At 42.6% G+C, this 17,677-nt stretch overlaps 2 protein-coding genes across 4 annotated transcripts; both read left to right on the forward strand.

Annotated features, from left to right (window-relative positions):
- The first annotated feature begins 360 nt into the window (after positions 1–360).
- Positions 361–2,104, forward strand: timm10b (translocase of inner mitochondrial membrane 10 homolog B (yeast)). Its single transcript, XM_028984431.1, has 3 exons — positions 361–568; positions 666–761; positions 946–2,104. Exons 1-3 carry the CDS (start codon positions 542–544, stop codon positions 1,420–1,422), a joined length of 600 nt encoding a protein of 199 aa, XP_028840264.1. The 5' UTR covers positions 361–541; the 3' UTR covers positions 1,423–2,104.
- Positions 2,105–3,146: 1,042 nt separating this feature from the next.
- ilk (integrin-linked kinase) lies at positions 3,147–17,348 on the forward strand. Of its 3 annotated transcripts, XM_028983148.1 has the most exons (14): positions 3,148–3,243; positions 4,563–4,582; positions 4,679–4,828; positions 10,996–11,161; positions 12,571–12,666; positions 12,962–13,058; positions 13,944–14,027; positions 14,121–14,206; positions 14,719–14,828; positions 15,214–15,341; positions 15,910–16,031; positions 16,278–16,377; positions 16,726–16,856; positions 16,946–17,095. In XM_028983148.1, the coding sequence occupies exons 3-14, from the start codon at positions 4,740–4,742 to the stop codon at positions 17,093–17,095; spliced, it is 1,359 nt and encodes a 452-aa protein (XP_028838981.1). In that variant the 5' UTR covers positions 3,148–3,243; positions 4,563–4,582; positions 4,679–4,739. The 3 variants fall into 3 exon arrangements, with proteins under 3 accessions (XP_028838982.1, XP_028838981.1, XP_028838983.1); XM_028983149.1 differs by lacking the exon at positions 4,563–4,582 and having other exon boundaries at positions 3,147–3,243; positions 16,946–17,348; XM_028983150.1 differs by lacking the exons at positions 4,563–4,582; positions 4,679–4,828 and having other exon boundaries at positions 3,167–3,243.
- The last annotated feature ends 329 nt before the right edge of the window (positions 17,349–17,677 follow it).

Raw genomic sequence — 17,677 nt, forward strand, 5'->3', positions numbered from 1 at the left:
TATTCTGCATAATAAACAAACCAAACTGAGATGCAATGTTTGCTTTTCATTTTGTGTATACGTTCATATGGTCCTGAAAGGCCAAGTCAACCATTTTTATTGACTAAAAACAAAGAGGTTATAGAGGAGAGGTGTTTAACAATTACTAAAGGAACAGACTTTGACATTTGAAAAGAAAAAAAAAGAAAAGCCAACATATAAGAAGAATCCATATATAGTTGTTATTAATATAATTATTGCTGCTGTTGTTTTCGGATTATAGATTTAGCCAACGTGCAGTTCAGAAAATTATGCATTTCCCGGTTTCCGCTCAGAATTACCACGTGGTGGCGTGACGTCAGTCATCTGGGCGGGGTTTGTGTGAAAATATGGCGGCGCGCACATAAAAGTCATGCTGTTTGTCCTTTTGCTACTGACTGATGCAATTGAGCTACGCGTTTAATTCGCATTACAACCGCAGTAACTGCGTCGAATCTATAAATATAAAGTCGTTTCAGATTCAGTCTGTGGCGTCTTAGATAAAATAACATCTCGACCTGCCATGGAGCCAGACCAGCAGTTACGAAATGTAAGTGTTCCCTCTTCCTCGTGAAAACCCAGAGAATTATGTTGCTAATGCATTTGATGTGCGTGTAATATGTGTCGTTTTTTTTATCTTGTTTTAGTTGCGGGATTTCCTTTTAGTTTACAATCGAATGACCGAGATTTGCTTCCAGCGATGCTCAAGCAATTTCAATTACAGAAGTCTGACAATGGATGAGGTAATGTGTACATGCATATTAAATATTTCACTGTAATTACTTTGTGTCGTGCTCCTGCATGCTAAGAACTTCAAAGCTTTTTGTTATTAAAAGTACCCATTGATTACTGATCTTGCAGTTACATAAGATATTGTGCATCCTGATCAGATGCTGTGCAAACCACGGTTTTCACTTTCCGATTCAGGAACATTGTGTGGACAGTTGCGCTGGTAAACTGATCCGGTCCAACCACCGCCTGATGGGCACCTATGTTCAGTTGATGCCTACTATTGTCCAGCGAAGGATGGAAGAATTGGAAAGCAAAGCTGCAGAGGTGGCCAAAGCAGAAGCTGCCGGTTTGGCTGGCCCAGCAGCTGCAGCTGGAGACTTCACTGGACCCTCCCAATTTACATCTCCTGCCACTATCCCAGCGCCCGAGGTTCCAAAAGCCACAGAAGGCATTACGGATTCAATGGCAGCACCTATGTCTAGTCTGTCTCCAGAGGTCTTGTCTATGCAACAAAAACTGGTTTCAGATGTGGCATTAGTTTCAGCAGGTTCATCAGTGCACATACCTGCCGTGGAACCCTCTGCATCTGAAGTGGTTGGCCATAGTATACCTGGGATAACAGCCCCCATGTCAGGACTGGCATCTAGACTGGCGAAATCCAAATCCAGTTGAAAAGCCTTTAATAGAAAAACTTTCAAACAGTGACACCAACTCGTCAGAAATTCCCCAATCATCCATTAAAAGTGGATGATTAGTAGGGAGTGCCTGATTGAAAGACAGACCTACACCCTGAGATATTGTCTGGCTGGGTATCTTGGATATCTTGGGGTGTAGCATGACCTTGACTAGGGATGCACCGATACCACATTTTTTGGAAAATGAGTACTTTCATTTCAGTACTCGCCGATACAGAGTACTTAAGAAAAACATGAATTAACAAAAAAAAAAAAAAAAACAAGGCACTAGTTGGAATTAAGAACATTTATTTTTAAATGAAAAGCATGTTGTATGCAACACATTACAGACTAAATAATTATAAAAACATTTAAACAGTGACTCGGCCCCTGTGATTAACCCCTTACACACAGCTCAAACATAGATTTCTCAGACCATGGTATTGGTTCCTGGTATCGGGGGACCAGTACTTATTGAGTACGAGTATTTTAGAAGTTGTGGTATCGAGGCCGATGCCGGTATCTCATTTTAAGAAGGGTAATGCAAGGATTCCCCATCAGGTTGGAAGTAACTGTGGTATAATCTAAATACAATGCCATCCCCAGTCCCATCATTGTCATTAGATATGAAAATGTCCTTTTTTATTATTACTTAATAATAAAGTCTACTTAATTTGTCATTGTGTTGTATTTATTTCATACAGATATTGTTCTATGTGAAGTTGTCATTTCATGTCCTTATTAGCAATTTCTAATTCAGTACTACAGAATGGAGCAGGGATGTTTCTCAGTATTGTATTGTGTAAAGAATAATCTAGTAAAGTATTTTACTGATTTAAAGTAATTGTGAGTATTGTGATATTGTTATAACTCTTCTTGCTTAATTAACCATTGCACAATTTTATGCATTTACATGTATGGCATTTATCAGACGCCCTTATCCAGAGTGACTTACGGTCAGTAGTTACAGGGACAGTCCCCCCCTGGAGCAATTTAGGGTTAAGTGTCTTGCTCAGGAACACAATGGCAGTAAGCGGGATTTGAACCCGGGTCTTCAGGTTCATAGGCGAAGTGTGTTACCTACTCGTCTTCTACCACCATGCACAAAATCATTACAACTGGCACATTGCTGTTATTAAAACTATTTGATTACCATTAATTGCAGAAATTCTGTACTCTAAAACTAACACACAGAACACATCATATAATAAACACCAATAATGATATCTGATTATTAAGTGCTACTGTTGGTGGCCTGCAAACACAGTGCCTAACAGTAAAGAATAATGAAACTACAACATAGTGAATAAAAAGATTGGATTCATAGTTGGGGGTCCTAGTGAACCAGAATTGATCACTTCATTGATTGTAACATGGAAGCACGTTGGGAAGCGCCCTTATTGAGCAGCCATGACAGGCGCCCGCTCAGTGGCACCTTGGCGGGTCGGGATTCGAACCGGCAACCTTCTGATTACGGGGCCGCTTCCTTAACCGCTGGGCCGCCACTGCCCCTTATTGACATCGAAGCCCTGATGCTGCGTCGCTTAGGACCACAAAGGCTGGATGAACGATGCGGGTTGTGTGGTCTGGAGCGGCTGAGTTTGTTATTTGCTCTGCATCCGCTTCCCCGCACGACAACCGAGGCCCTTTCGGCCCTCGCCGCCCCCACAGTGCGTCAGGTCGCGCTGCCCGACAGGGGGCGTCACTGCGCCCCCCCCTCCCATTACTCCCAGTCCGCCGGACCGAGAATAGCTGCGCGTCCTGTCGCCCTCGGTCTGGGATGGTGGGACCTGGACGCTCGTAGCCGCCGCGCTGCTGGGTAATTCGCATCGTTTTTACTTTCGTTGATGCGATTAGGCGCCAAATCCTTTAATGCCGCGAATGACTTTTTGCGAGCTATCTGATGACACTTGATTTACTTGTTTACTTGCTTAGAACGCGAGCTAGCGGCTGTATGTAAACCCGCCCGGAGCGAACACCACGCCAGCGGCATGGCGGACGTTCGCCCTCTCGGCGTTCGGACGCTGTTTCGAGCCAGGCAGGCCGTGGTTCTGGACGGAGAAGCTAGGCTAGCGGCGCGGGTCCAGCCTGACGTTTACGCGCTTCCACTGTGACGTCATGCGCTCCATTCATTCCCGTTCATGATCCACAAGTTGTTGCGTTGCTGACCATTGGTTTCCTTTTGTTTAATCAATGCAGTTTTAGCCTAAACATGTGGTGTAAAAAAAAAACGCTATCTCTGTTCTTCTTGTAATAATATGTGCTTTTTTAATATGTGCTTTGAAACTGCTGCATCATAGCACATTTTTTTTGTTTGGGTTGGATCTTATATTGCCTGTCTTGTCAAATTTCTCTCTTATTTACAGCATTTATCAGACGCTCTTATCCAGAGCGACTTACAATCAGTAGTTACAGGGACAGTCCCCCCCTGGAGACACTCAGGGTTAAGTGTCTTGCTCAGGGACACAATGTAAGTGGGATTTGAACCTTCTGGTTCATAGGCGAGTGTGTTACACATTAGGCTACTATGACCCTACAGGGACAGTAGTTACAGGGACGGTCTCCATGGAGCAAGTCAGGGTTGAGTGTCTTGCCAAAGAAAACAATGGTAGCAAGCAGGGTTTGAACTTGTGACTTTGTGTTCAACTGGTTCAAGGCTTCTGCCATCCCAGCTTCAGCTGTGTCCTATTCGCCAGTTCATGGGCTTTTACTGTAACCCTAAGAGTGCACTGGGTGTATGAACATGTGTATGTGTGTTAGGTGATCTTCTCTTTAGGAAGAAAAAGTTGCATGCCCAGCCCGACATGAGTTCCAGATTGCAGATTAATATTCATTAATTGAGAGTCTGAAGGAAAGATGGGGCAGTGGTGGCCTAGTGGTTAAGGAAGCAGCCCCGTAATCAGAAGGTTGCTGGTTCGAATCCTGATCTGCCAAGGTGCCACTGAGGTGCCACTGAGCAAAGCACCGTCCCCACACACTGCTCCCCGGGCGCCTGTCACAGCTGCCCACTGTTCACTCAGGGTGATGGGTTAAATGCAGAGGACAAATTTCACTGTGTGCACCGTGTGCTGTACTGCCGTGTATCACATGTGACAATCACTTCACTTTTTTTTTTTTTTTTTTTTTTTTTTTTTGAAGTTGGCCATCAGATAGTCCAGGTAGGACAGCTTCATTCCCCTGCTGACCTGGCTGAGATGCTGGCCCAGCAGAACCTTTAACCTGACATCTTCATTCCTTCTATTATCGTTGACTAGGAAACTGGCCATCTGCCACTGCTGACTGGGGGAAGAAGACTAAAAGACGGAAGGCGCCACAATGGATGACATCTTCACTCAGTGTCGAGAAGGCAACGCCGTAGCCGTGCGCCTGTGGCTGGACAACACAGAGAATGACCTCAATCAAGGGTGAGATGGTGCTGGGAAGGCCGCCATGTTCATGGCTTCCTCTGGAGAAGCTTCGGCGTAGCTCTCATCTCCCTCACCCTTCCTCCTGAGCAGGTTGTACCGCCGGCCTGCCGCTTGCTCGTGTTCCGCCTAGGCGGCACGCGTTCAGGGCCAGTTTGCGAGGCGGAGGCACGTTTTTCTTCATCTGCTCGTTGTGCGGCAAGGAGTCACGGCTGCTCGGTTTCATCAAAGAAGGCGCGCAGACCCCCGCACTGTTATCAACCTCTCCAGCGCACCAGAAACTGCCCTCGGGCTTTTCTCTTACTTTTCCATTAGCGCTTCAGCACACGCTTTTATCTAAAGCAACATGCAGTAGAGTTTTCAAGATGCTCCCCAGCGGGGACCCAAACTTTGATCTTGCCATTGTTAGCGTGATTGGTGGGGGATTCAGCCTAAAACAAATATTTTCTGTATTTCTCTGTAATAATTTCTTTTTAGATTGGTATGCATTAACACTGAGATCATCAGAGAAGGGAGCCTTTCTGTTGTATATGTTTTTTTTATCAATTTCAGAAGAAACTACAAAGCTCACATTTGATTGATTAAATATTAAACTTTGAGGAGTTTATTACAGGACAGTGTTAATGCTTTAATAATTTTATTTTTTTTTATTAGCAGTGACGTGTGATGTATTCACGTGTTCTTTTTAAATACTGGCGTCGTTACATATTTAAGCTGCATTGGCCGGCCTTAGTTAGTGATGGGATCCACGCTCTCGGCACATATAGGGCAGAAGACATCTAGCATTCTGTTAGTAGGGAACTTTGAACGCGTTGCTCTGTGCGTCACGATTTCAGAAAGTCGCTCCTATGCACGTTCGAGTCGCCGGTTCAAGTCCTCTGCGGGTAATTAGTTCCAGACATCTGCAGCTGGATACAAAGCCAGGTCTTTAAAGAATGGGGGGGGGTCCTCCCTCTGCAGGATTCTTCTTATCTGCATGGCAGCGTGACGGCGATGGTCATCTTCACAGCCGGCTCCTGGAGGACGGGCTTCGGCAAGGCCACGTAATGTCTGACCTCGTCCCACGACCGTTTAATTTCATCCCCTTCCTGTGTTGTCGACTGCTTCCCAAAGCTGTTTACTCTATGGAAATCGTTGGCAGACCTCAGTCAAAGAGTTTTCGTCTTAAAAGGAGGTATGCGAACGATGCTGGTCGGTCAGGCTCGGGTCATTAGGCACAAAATCAAAAAAAATTTTTTTTTGTCTTTTTCATTTTTCATTTCGCAGAGAAGCTGCTAAATTGCAGGGTCCGCTGCATAATGTATTTTGCAGATTGATCCTCTGGCATCAGCGCTCATCCCCTGCTATTGATTTCCCTTAGAAAATATACAAACTCCGGGGAAGAGAGGGAGAGCAACAAGAAAAAAAAAAAAAAAAAAAGGGAGCCACCTTGACTCAGACCGGCGCTTGTATTGACTAAGTGGGGCTGGAATGGAACAAATAGTTTCCACGCAATGAGCTCACTGCGCTGGCTTCAGACATACCAGCGCACTTTCCATCCATCGGCTTTTCTCATTTTACCTTTTTTTTTTTTTTTTTTTTATCCCTTGCAGTGTCCGTAAATAGTGCATCAAACTGCATTTTGACCAAATATTCTTGTGCCAAAGCACAGCTGTCTTAATTTTCTACTTTTGGCAAACTATACAAGAAATACGATAGGGCAACAGCCGTCCAGATGCCTTTTACCAAATTTAGAAGCAGGGTAGCTCAGGTTTTTTAGACCCAGCAGCCTGCGTTGTGGGAAGAAGCAGAGGATTTGGGAAGAGTTTCCTGTTGCCTTTTATTTCGTCTGACTGACTTTTCCAGATTAGAATCCAACTCACTCGGATGAACTTGGACAGAAGATATACGCAGGCAGTGTATTTTTATTGGGTTTGGAATCGTCTCCTTTTTTTTGGTTTATTTGTTTGTTTAATTGAAAATTTTTATGTCCTTTGCATATAAAGTAAAATCAAAACCGTAAACTGTGCAAAGAATCCCCGAGAGTGTCCCGATGAAAGACTGTGTGTACATCCGGATGCTGAGGACGGTTCCAGAATGTAAATAAGCAGTGTGCATGGCCAGAAAGGAAGCCAAGTATGGTTCGTGTTTGCAGTATGATTTCGCTCAGAGCTGGGATCGGTACGGTGGGGAAACATTTATGGTAGAGTCACATTCGTGGTACAGTGCAGAAGCATTTCCTGCCTCTCACGTAAAGAAACAAATAAAACATTAAATCTATTTTATGCATTATGCAATTGAGTTTCACAAATCTAAGGCTTTATGGCCCGATAAGTGAGTCAGGGCTCATATACAGTTTGTGTTGCCAGAAAAAGACAAAAAGATGTGTTTCTAATGGAATTATGCGTGGTTAATGTAGCACATATGGTGTTGTTTCCACTGTTGAGTACACAGAGAGCAACCCTTTTTTTTTTTTTTTTTTTTTAAACTGTATTACCATATAAAGATTTAGTTTTTCACCCTCTCAAAAAATGCATCATCTTATATTGACAATTCAGTCGTTGCCTCCAAATACAAGTGTTTTAATGAGACTTCACTTTCTTTAAGTTACTATTTATTTCATGCTGACATAACTTCTCCACAGTTTCTTGTCTTATGACCCCGTGGTGACTATTGTAAAATATTTGTAATGTCAATCCCAAATCTGCCCTTTGATGTTTTTATTCGCTGATTGATGATGGGAAGCTGCAGCTTTTTGAACCTGGCATCATTTTCTGAAATGAAACCAACATTGCAACTAATTTGCAGCAGCATATGAAAGTGTAGGGAACTGATAATAATCCTGATCTTATCATGAAAGTGAAGTGATGCACACAGTGAAATTTGTCCTCTGCATTTAACCCATCACCCTTGGTGAGCAGTGGGCAGCCATGGCAGGCGCCCGGGGAGCAGTGTGTGGAGACGGTGCTTTGCTCAGTGGCACCTCAGCGGATCGGGATTTGAACCGGCAACTTTCTGATTACGGGCCCGCTTCCTTAACCGCTAGGCCACCACTGCCCCATCATCTCATGATCTTGTCATCCAACAACATTCTGTTACATTAAAATTCTTGTATGACTAAAGAAATTAGAGGAATTTTGCCTAAAATGAGATAATTAAGTTAGTCTTGTTATGACAATAGGAAATTGTAGCCAAAATGAAAATTGGATGCTTAATTGGATGAAAATTGGATGCTTTAGTGGAGAAAACGTTTGGCTTGGTTTGTATACCTCATCAACATCTGGCTCACATCATTTCTGTGACAAATTAATTGCAAAATAGGTAATTTAATTAGTTTTAATATGTGGATTTGTCTACTTTTAAATAGAAATCTGTTACAGTTTACCTCTCAGTGCCTCACTACACATGCCTGTAGGTGTATGGGTGTTGTCTGTTCACTTTAGTGTGTATTAGAAGGGTTAAAAGGAATGAGATCTTTTTTTTTTTTTATCCTGCAGTCTGCTTGGCATCCATCTCCAAAGTGCAACTGTTTACCCGCTCGTTCTGTTCTCCCTCAGATCCATGTTTTGTGTGATCGCACAGCGTACAGTATGGTTTCTCTCTGATAGCACAGCATGTTTGGAGCTCTTCTCTCAAGGTCTCGGGGAGCGGCTGGGCTCCCGCCGCTCTCTGGGTGGGAGAGTGAGAGAGTGTAGCTCGAAAGTCGGAAATAAAGGACATTCTGCAACTCCCACTGGGAGACTGAAGATTCCACTCATGTTTTAATGTTTCTTTCCCCTTTGTCTTTGTCCCAGATTTCCAGACATTTAAAAGCACATTTTGCTTATCCCTTTTTCACTCTGGATGTCTGGCTGGGGTTTAAGCACAATATTTGTATGTGTGCAACACTGGCCACATGAATTGCACTAAATGAAGACAATGCTGGAATTTTCCCCTTCAGAGCCAACCCACAAGCCACTCACAAATAGACATGGGTTGGTGTGCCCACGTGTATAAAGATTGTGTGTGTGTGTGTGTGTGTGTGTGTGTGGTTGTGCTGATCCACATGAGTGGAGCTGCTTTGCTTTACAGACCCCAGTAGTGCTGAGGTCAGAGGTGCAAGGGAATGCTAAGAAGTGGTGAGACCCTTGTCAGCGTATAGAGAGCAACAGTACTGGTCAGGAACACTGACCTGTGACCTACAGCATTAGAGCTCGTTGTTGGTTGAAAAAAAAAAAATCATATATAGAGAGGGAGATGCTATTCATCAAACGTGTATGGAAAAGCAAGTAGGGTTAAAGCAGAGCTGATTTCAGAACTTGTGGGGCCAGGGTCTAGTTGTCATAAAGGATAATGGAGTGTGACGACCCCAAACACATGTGAATCTTGTGTGAATTTCTTCTGCTTTACATGCACAGACCCCTGGACTTTATCTTACTCAGGATCATCACGTAATCAGCAAATTGCTCAAAAAAGTATAGTCAGTTGCACTGTAATATGTGTTTAATGACTGCAGCATTAGGTGAATTAGGTCCATCTCTTGGTCCTCTGCACCATCCCACCATGTCCCTTCAGAATGCCTTCAATATAAACGGCTGTTTTCTGGCCCTCCCCCGACGTCCGTTTCGCCAGGCTTTATTCTTTCTCAGGCCTCCATTTTACTTCACATGGTTGCAAAAAAATTATTTTAATGAGAATATAATACACAAGATTGCATAAGATTTCCTGAAATCTTATTGTAGGTCATTGGGGTGTGTGTTGGCAAGGATCTCACGTTACAACATATTGCAATATTCTACGGTTCACTGAAAACCTAAAATACAAGATGCTGCGATCGGTCTGTCATGTTTTGTGAGTAATTGAAAGTACCCAGCTGAGCAGCGCCATCTACAGGAGTGGAGGTTGTAGTCACACGCCGACTCTCACCTCTGACCTTGCTAAAGAAAACGCTCAACAGCACCACACGGTGGTCTAAATTTGTTTACAGAAATATCGACATTTGATGTCCCTGTATCGATACAATATTATCACATAAAATATCGTGATACGTTGCTGTAACAATATTTTCTGACATAACTCATAACTCTGACCAATGCAATGCTGTTACTACATTTTTTGTATAAATAAATGGAGGTCAGGTGACTTTTTGGACACTGGTTAAAAGGGACCATCATTGCACAAAATTACTGGCTTCACATGGCTCTATTCTAAGTTTATTGCATTTGGATGCATTATGCTTTTTCAGCATTTAATTTCTGTCTTTTTACTCGGGCTTGTGTTGTAAATGAGCGATCAGGTGAGAATTTGGATTAGTGAAAAAATGCGCACAAAGCATGTTGTTACAATCATGCAGGCCAGCATCTGCCACCACAATAATGTCTGGTTCGGGCTTTTAAAAATCTGTACTTGTTGTGCTCATGTCAAACTTTTAAGGCCTAATCTGTGGCTACATCCACGCTGTCTGTGACTGGTCCAGTCAACTCCCCTCTCTCTGTCTGACTGCAGTGCACACAAATGCACAGGGTTTAGAAGACGTCATGGACCTAATATGTGTCTGCTGCTCGAAGCACGGGGAGTTTATGGAGAAAATTCCCAATTTGGTTGCAAATCGGTTGCACCACTTCATGACCCAATCTTGCCTGTCTGAGCCAGTGCTGTGACTTCAGAAAGCATCGAGAGTTTTCGCACGCCACTCTCATGCCTACATTGCTTATCCTTGCATTTACATATTTTGATGGAGTTATAGCTGTTGAGTAACTAACTATAGGTTTAGGTATTAATTCGTTTTTTTTTTTAATTTGCAAATAGAATTTATCTGGAGAGTGATGCAAGTAAAGACGAACAATTCTTGCAGATTTTAGGAATTATTTAATCCAAAAAGGGTTTAATCCCTCTTGAGGATACAGATTCAAATGCATAAAATCTTCATCTTAACCTGCATCTTATCCGAGGAGCTTTTACAGTAGGGTGGAAATAGCCTAGGCACACTCGCCTATGAACCAGAAGACCTAGGTTCAAATCCCTGAGCAAGACACTTTCCCAGAACTGACACTTAACCCCAGGGGGGACTGTCCCCGTAACTGCTGATTGTAAGTCGCTCTGGATAAGAGTGTCTGAAATATGCCATGAATGTACTATATTCAGCAAATGCTAGATGCAGTTGTCCGGACATTCCTGTCTGGTAACACTCTGTCTGCGCTGGTCCTCAGGGATGATCATGGCTTCAGCCCGCTGCACTGGGCGTGTCGTGAGGGGCGCTCGGGCGTGGTCGACATGCTGATCATGAGGGGGGCGCGCATCAACGTCATGAACCGCGGTGACGACACCCCCCTGCACCTGGCAGCCAGCCACGGCCACCGAGAGATCCTGGCCAAGGTGAGTGTGGTGATCGCAGCGGGGTTACCTCATGGCACTTCGAAACCCCCAAATTTAATCTGTTGACCTGAAAGGGGCAAATATATATTTTTTTTTCCAATTTCAGGCACTCCGCACAAGCATTTTTGGAAGCTTCCTGTCGATTACCGCAGACAATCATTTTTATCTCTCTCTCTCTCTGTCTCTGCAATAAGGAACTGTCTCAAAGCCAGCATTTTAAGGGGAGAGCAGAATAATGACATATGAATAGAAATAAAATCCAAGCTGTCAAAATGAAAACGATTTAAGGAGCAATTCAAAGATGGGAATCCTTTTCCGTTCTGATGTTCCTTACCAGCAAAATGACGACAAGCACAGAGTAGCATTGGGCGTGGGCAACCGAATAACTGTAATTACATTTTTCCTTTTTTTTTTCTACAGTTTTGCTCAGAAAATATGGATAAAACTTTATTTGAACAGCTTTGGTAAGAGATGCCATCATAGCCACTTCTTGTCTCTTTGGTACTGCTTGGGTGTAAAGTGTGACGTTTCGTAACTGAAATGTTTTTGTGCAGTTGACTCTGTTTGGGTAAGTGCGTTTCAAACTCGGGCTTTTCCGCAAGGGACACATAAAAGTTATTGTCTGTGGTAATCTGCAGTTCAATCGGTGAAAATCCCTAATCTGACTTGAAAGATAAATCTAATGACTTGACTTGAATGACTTGAAAGATAAATCTGCACTCAGGGAATGTTCATCCATTCGTTTAGCCTGGCCTGGTTTAAGTTGTTTAAATGGAAATTACAGCGTGCTCCCTACCCAAGAGCATAAACCGGTGTGAAGGAACTGGTAATAATGAATATTTTTCTCAAATAATATTAATACAAGTAAATGCATTTCATGTTCCTATATACTTTTGATTCAGTTCCTCAAAGAATGATTGCTGAAACATGGCCTACGTGGTCTTAAATCTCCCACAACTCTAATTTGAACTGCCGTTAGGCAAATTTATCAGCTCCAGGAATTGTGGGATTGAAATACCTTATTGGATGTCTGCAATATTCAATTATTTAAAACCAATTTAAATGAATTACCACAGTGGTAGTAGCCTAGTGTGTAACACACTTTGAACCACAAAGTTGAACCACAGGTTCAAACCCCACTTCATACCATTGTGTCCCCGGGGTTAAGCAAGACACTTAACCCTGACTGTCTCCAGGGGGACTGTCCCCTTATCTACTGATTGTAAGACACTCTGGATAAGGGGGTCTGATAAATGACACAAATGTAATAATATGGTATTTAATGTAGTTTAACTAGTAGTACTGCATGCCCCTGTTTGTCAGACCATTGGGTTGATACGAGATACACTGGATCGTTTTTAATTGGGTGCTGGAGTGTGGTTAATTAGTATGGTTTTGGTGTTATGCAGCTGATCCAATGCAAGGCCGACCTGAACGCTGCCAACGAGCACGGCAACACCCCTCTCCACTATGCCAGTTTTTGGGGCCACGACGAGGTGGCTGAGGTTAGTGTGCCACCTTCAGTTGACGGTGTGTCAGTGCAGCTTTTTTATTCTTTGCAAGTTAATGTTAAATTGTTTGATTACTGAAGAATTAATGTTTTAAATGGCAATGTTGAACTAACTAATTATTTTTGTGTTTTGTGTACCCTCAAGCATAACTGTTGGTTTACCGTGAAATTAATACTTCTATCTTAATTAAAGTTTTATTGCAGCCAGTTCAGTTCGGATTTATGTGTAATCACTATGTGTGACTGGAATGTGACTGGAATCAGTCTTTTTTTTTTTTTTTTTAAATTAGGATCTGGTCGCCAGTGGTGCCCAAGTGAGCATCTGTAATAAGTATGGTGAGACTCCTCTGGACAAGGCCAAACCACACCTGAGTAATCTTTTAAGAGGTTTGTATAATTCAGCACTGCATGTTTCTGATCATATGTTACGGTATGGTGAATTAAGCAGCTACATGTGTGCCCTTCTTATGGCATAGAGCTTTACCTATAAATATGAGCAGCTGTAATTCCGACTGTCCTACCCAACTCTGTGTCTTTGGACGTGCAATAGCTGTTTAAGTGCAGTATCGCACCGCTTTACTTTTTTTTTGCTCTTACCTTTCACTTTAACCCACTACTTCCTTCAAATTTTAAATACTCTAGACTGTGTACTTTATTACATTTTTACTTATTCTACATTGACCCTAGTAAATGTGCATCTGCTGGTTCGTTATCTCACTATAATTGTATATTGAAAATAAAGGCATCTATTTATCTAATAGTAACAATCACTGTACCAGGAGGCAAATTTATCAGCTTCAGGAATTGTGGGTTTCAAATACCTTATGAGACATCTGCAATATTCAATTATTTAAAACCATTTTAAATGGATTACCACAGTGGTAGTAGCCTTGTGTGTAACACACTATGAACACTTATATGAAGTGGCATTTGAGCTGGATGGAGGTACATGCAGCCATAGACTGCAGTGTTAAACAGCAGTGTACATTCTGTAGTGCCATAATTAAGCTGCAGAACTCTATATGAATTTCCTGCATCATTAAATACTGGAACTGGAACATCTACCACAGATGAACTGACCATGTCAATGATGCAAAAAATGTATAGTTTTTGTTCTAAATGTTGGCGTGGATACTAGGGTGAAAGACATGCAATGCTAGAGAATACAGTCAGGTGGAGAATATAGTGAGAAAAGGCCAGAAGGCCTCTCAACTACAGTTATGCTTTGTTAAATATGTCTCATGAACTTCTTTTTGCGTTGTTTCCCCTCAGACAAAGCTGAGAAGCAGGGGCAGAACATGAACAAAGTTCCCTTTAAGGACACCTTCTGGAAGGGAACAATGCGAACAAGACCCCGTGAGTAGCAGCCTGCATAATTTAAGCATCACATTCATCATGTGCACTTGAGAGAGAATTCATTCCCATCCTTTCGGATGGCTCTGCCTGCAGGTAACGCCACACTGAACAAACACGCCGGTGTAGACTTCAAGCAGCTCTCTTTTCTCACCAAGATCAATGAGAACCAGTCGGGGGAGGTGAGTTTATGCATCTCGCACTGCTTATGTGAAGTCTTGGTTCGCCCCTATCCCTGCCATGACTGATGGTTATAGATGTGCTGTAATTCATGCTTTCATATTCATTAAGTCTTGGTGGGATTTACGTTCTGTCATGTGGCATGCATTGTTAGGTAAATGGCCCTTGCCAGGGACATTCCTGATTCCATCAGAAAGCATCTGTTGCCTGATTAAAAATTGGTGCAAATTGCTCATCGGCAGTTTACAGTATTGCACATATCATTTAATCTCTTCAGTCAGATTAAATGGAGTATAGTCTGCACTATTTATCAGTGGAAAATTGGAATCTTGCTGGATAATCACTTGAGTCGGTGCACAGATTGCAGTGCACTGTTACGTTTTATAATATTATAATCAGATTTGAGTTTCTCCATTTATCAAACACAGAGGGGCATTGAGAGAGATGTGAAAATAATGCCTCCAAAATGCAGTTTGAGTCTGTAAAACCTTTGATTCCCTTCTTTTATCTGCAGCTTTGGCAAGGGCGTTGGCAGGCAAATGAAATTGTAGTGAAGGTGTTGCATATTCGGGACTGGACAACAAGGAAGAGCCGTGACTTTAATGAAGAGTACCCCAAACTCAGGTATATGTCAATAGTCCAGGTCTAAATTGTTCAGTGAGTTCCTGGTTTTGTAGAGGACTACATTGAATAAACTAGGTGTGACTGTCATGTGTTTTTCTTCTGAATTTATAATAACACTACTTCCTGTTGCAGTATGTCTGGTGTAGGCAGTTCGTGTTGATGCACAGATAACCTTTGAATTGTTTAACTTCAATGATTTGTGCTTTTTGATCATTTATTTCACTTTAGCACTGTACTTAAGTAGAAGTTTAAAGGTAGGACCTCTACTTTAACTGGTCGTTGTCATCATGGCAGGCAAAGTTTCCTTGTTTGTAAAGGGCAGGAAATCCGATATTTGATATTTGAGGCAAAATCCAATTCACTCTTGAATGCCAATGCCCTCCAGAATCTTCTCTCACCCCAATGTGTTGCCCGTGTTGGGGGCGTGTCAAGCCCCTCCAGCCCCACACCCCATCATCATCACACACTGGATGCCATACGGATCTCTGTTCAATGTGCTCCACGAAGGCACTAGTGAGTATCTGTTCACTTGCTTGTGGCCTGGTGTATCTTTCCTGAACCATGTTGTTGTGTAAAATATTTTGTGACTATGGGAAGGTTTACAGTACAGGGTCTTCTAGTGAACTGTATATATTTAGTGAGCAGCATGGAACATGAGCGCAATATTGATTGACTTAAGATAGGTTGGTTTGTATTTTGGCTGTTGGCAGCTTTAAATACTTGATTGTTATTTTGATGCAGATTGCCAGTGGAGGAATGAGTCTGCCAGGCCTTTCTCTTTTACTTCTGCAGTAGTTTTAAAATAGACTATATAATCCTGTTTACTGAAATAAACAGAGCATTGGAAAGTGACTCATTCTAGCCTAAGGGTTTTATTTTGAGGAAGCAGTGTTTATGTAGCTATCCCTTAAAATCCTGCTGATCTAAGCTTCTCTCGTTTCACTTCTAAGTTCACTTACAGAGCGCTTTTTTTCTCTTCCAGTTCAGGTTCAGGTGACGCTTGTGAACATACATTTTTCTATTTAAAGATGTTTTGTGCTCCTTCAGTCACTTTTGATCTCCTTTTCTGGTCGTCTCCCAGACTTTGTGGTGGACCAGACTCAGGCGGTGAAGTTTGCCCTGGATATAGCTTGTGGGATGGCTTTTCTCCACACTCTGGAGCCCATGATTCCTCGCCACAACTTAAACAGCAGAAGTGTGATGGTGAGGCACTTCTGTCAGCAGAGAGGAATTGCAGCTATCTCTAATTCTCTACATAATACATAAAATATTTCTTATTCTGTATAAAGTTAAAATGTTTTTGGGTCAAATCTGCATATATGTAGGTACAAATGGGTCTCCTACCTTGACGTAAAGTCTCAAATGCCATTTAAAAAAAATTTCTAATTACAGGATCCATACCTCAAATGCATGAACTGCTTTACCACAGCTAGGTGCGTTGTTTTACAGATCGATGAGGACATGACAGCGAGAATAAGCATGGCAGATGTCAAATTCTCCTTCCAGTGTCCTGGCAGGATGTACTCCCCAGCCTGGATGGCCCCTGAGGGTATCTCTCGCTCTCATTCTCTCTCCCGCTATGCTGGCCTGTGTAGACTGCAGCCATTTAGAATATATTTCAGAAACCATAATGACTTCCAGAAATGCTCTGTTAGCTAAATAAGCAAAAAAGAATCTTATCTGATGTTTTATTGGGCAATCTTGGATTTTGGCCTTAGTTATCTGAAACATTCTTCTGCTGCCTTGGGTTCTTTTATAATCCTGCTATGCAGTTCACACAGTGACTCTCTTTTTTTTTGTGCTGATTCTGTTTACCTCAGCCTCTTTTGCTTAGTTCTTTCTGGCTGTTTCACTTCAAGACTCTTATTTCCCTTTCTGTATGAACCCCCTCCTGCAGCCCTGCAGAAGAAGTCTGAGGATCTAAACCGCCGCTCTGCAGACATGTGGAGCTTTGCCGTGCTGCTGTGGGAGCTTGTGACCAGAGAGGTGCCCTTCGCAGATCTTTCCAACATGGAGATAGGGATGAAGGTATAACATAGATTTAAAATAACAGATCCTCTGTTTGCCTTCGCATAGTGTCCTTGACCTTTCTAATGTCTTCTACGGCATTATCCCAGGTGGCGCTAGAGGGTCTTCGACCCACCATCCCCCCTGGCATTTCCCCTCACATCTGCAAACTTATGCGCATCTGCATGAATGAGGATCCAGCCAAGAGACCCAAGTTTGACATGATAGTGCCCATTCTGGAGAAGATGCAGGACAAGTGAAGGTCCAAGGGTCCGTCCAGCCCTGTTTTCTGACACTAAGACATTAAGCTTACCAGTATTGCCTTAAAAAGCCACTCACCAAAGTGCTATGTGCCACTGCAGCTGTCTGCTTGGGGAAACTGAAGGAGACACGTTTTTTGTGATGAAACTATTTTTATTGATGATGAATTTGTCTGTGTGATTGTTATTCTGTGTTCGTATTATTTTAATCACTGTGGAAATGTATTATCTATGGACTTTTTTTTTTTTTTTCCTGCAGCCAAATAAAATACTAATGTAATTTTCTTGTGTATGTCTTTCTTAAGCACGTCTGTCTTTAACATATAATATTAGGCAGCAAGTGAACATTTTTTTGCAGGCATGTGGATTTGAGCAACATTAACAAGAAGGGTGGAATTGTGATGGCTAGATGGTCAGCATATAGCATCTCCAAATCTGTGGTCAGAAAGGAAGAAACGGTAAACCTGCCACAAGGTCAGTCCAACGGAATATCTGTTGTAGCTCCGATTGCTGAAGAAAAGTGCTGGCTCAGTGTCAGAACGCAGAGCGATTCGCAGTTAAATTTCTGTCCGGCTTTGTGGC

This window comes from Denticeps clupeoides, chromosome 6 (assembly GCF_900700375.1).
Source record: "Denticeps clupeoides chromosome 6, fDenClu1.1, whole genome shotgun sequence".
NCBI lineage: Eukaryota > Metazoa > Chordata > Actinopteri > Clupeiformes > Denticipitidae > Denticeps > Denticeps clupeoides.

Coding starts and splice junctions, on each gene's coding strand:
- ilk (XM_028983149.1), top strand. CDS start 4,740: ATGGATGACATCTTCACTCAGTGTCGAGAAGGCAACGCCGTAGCCGTG. Junction 13,059..13,943: donor CCTGAGTAATCTTTTAAGAG/GTTTGTATAATT, acceptor GTTTCCCCTCAG/ACAAAGCTGAGAAGCAGGGG. Junction 14,829..15,213: donor GAAGAGTACCCCAAACTCAG/GTATATGTCAAT, acceptor AATGCCCTCCAG/AATCTTCTCTCACCCCAATG.
- timm10b (XM_028984431.1), top strand. CDS start 542: ATGGAGCCAGACCAGCAGTTACGAAAT. Junction 569..665: donor CAGACCAGCAGTTACGAAAT/GTAAGTGTTCCC, acceptor ATCTTGTTTTAG/TTGCGGGATTTCCTTTTAGT. Junction 762..945: donor GAAGTCTGACAATGGATGAG/GTAATGTGTACA, acceptor TTTCCGATTCAG/GAACATTGTGTGGACAGTTG.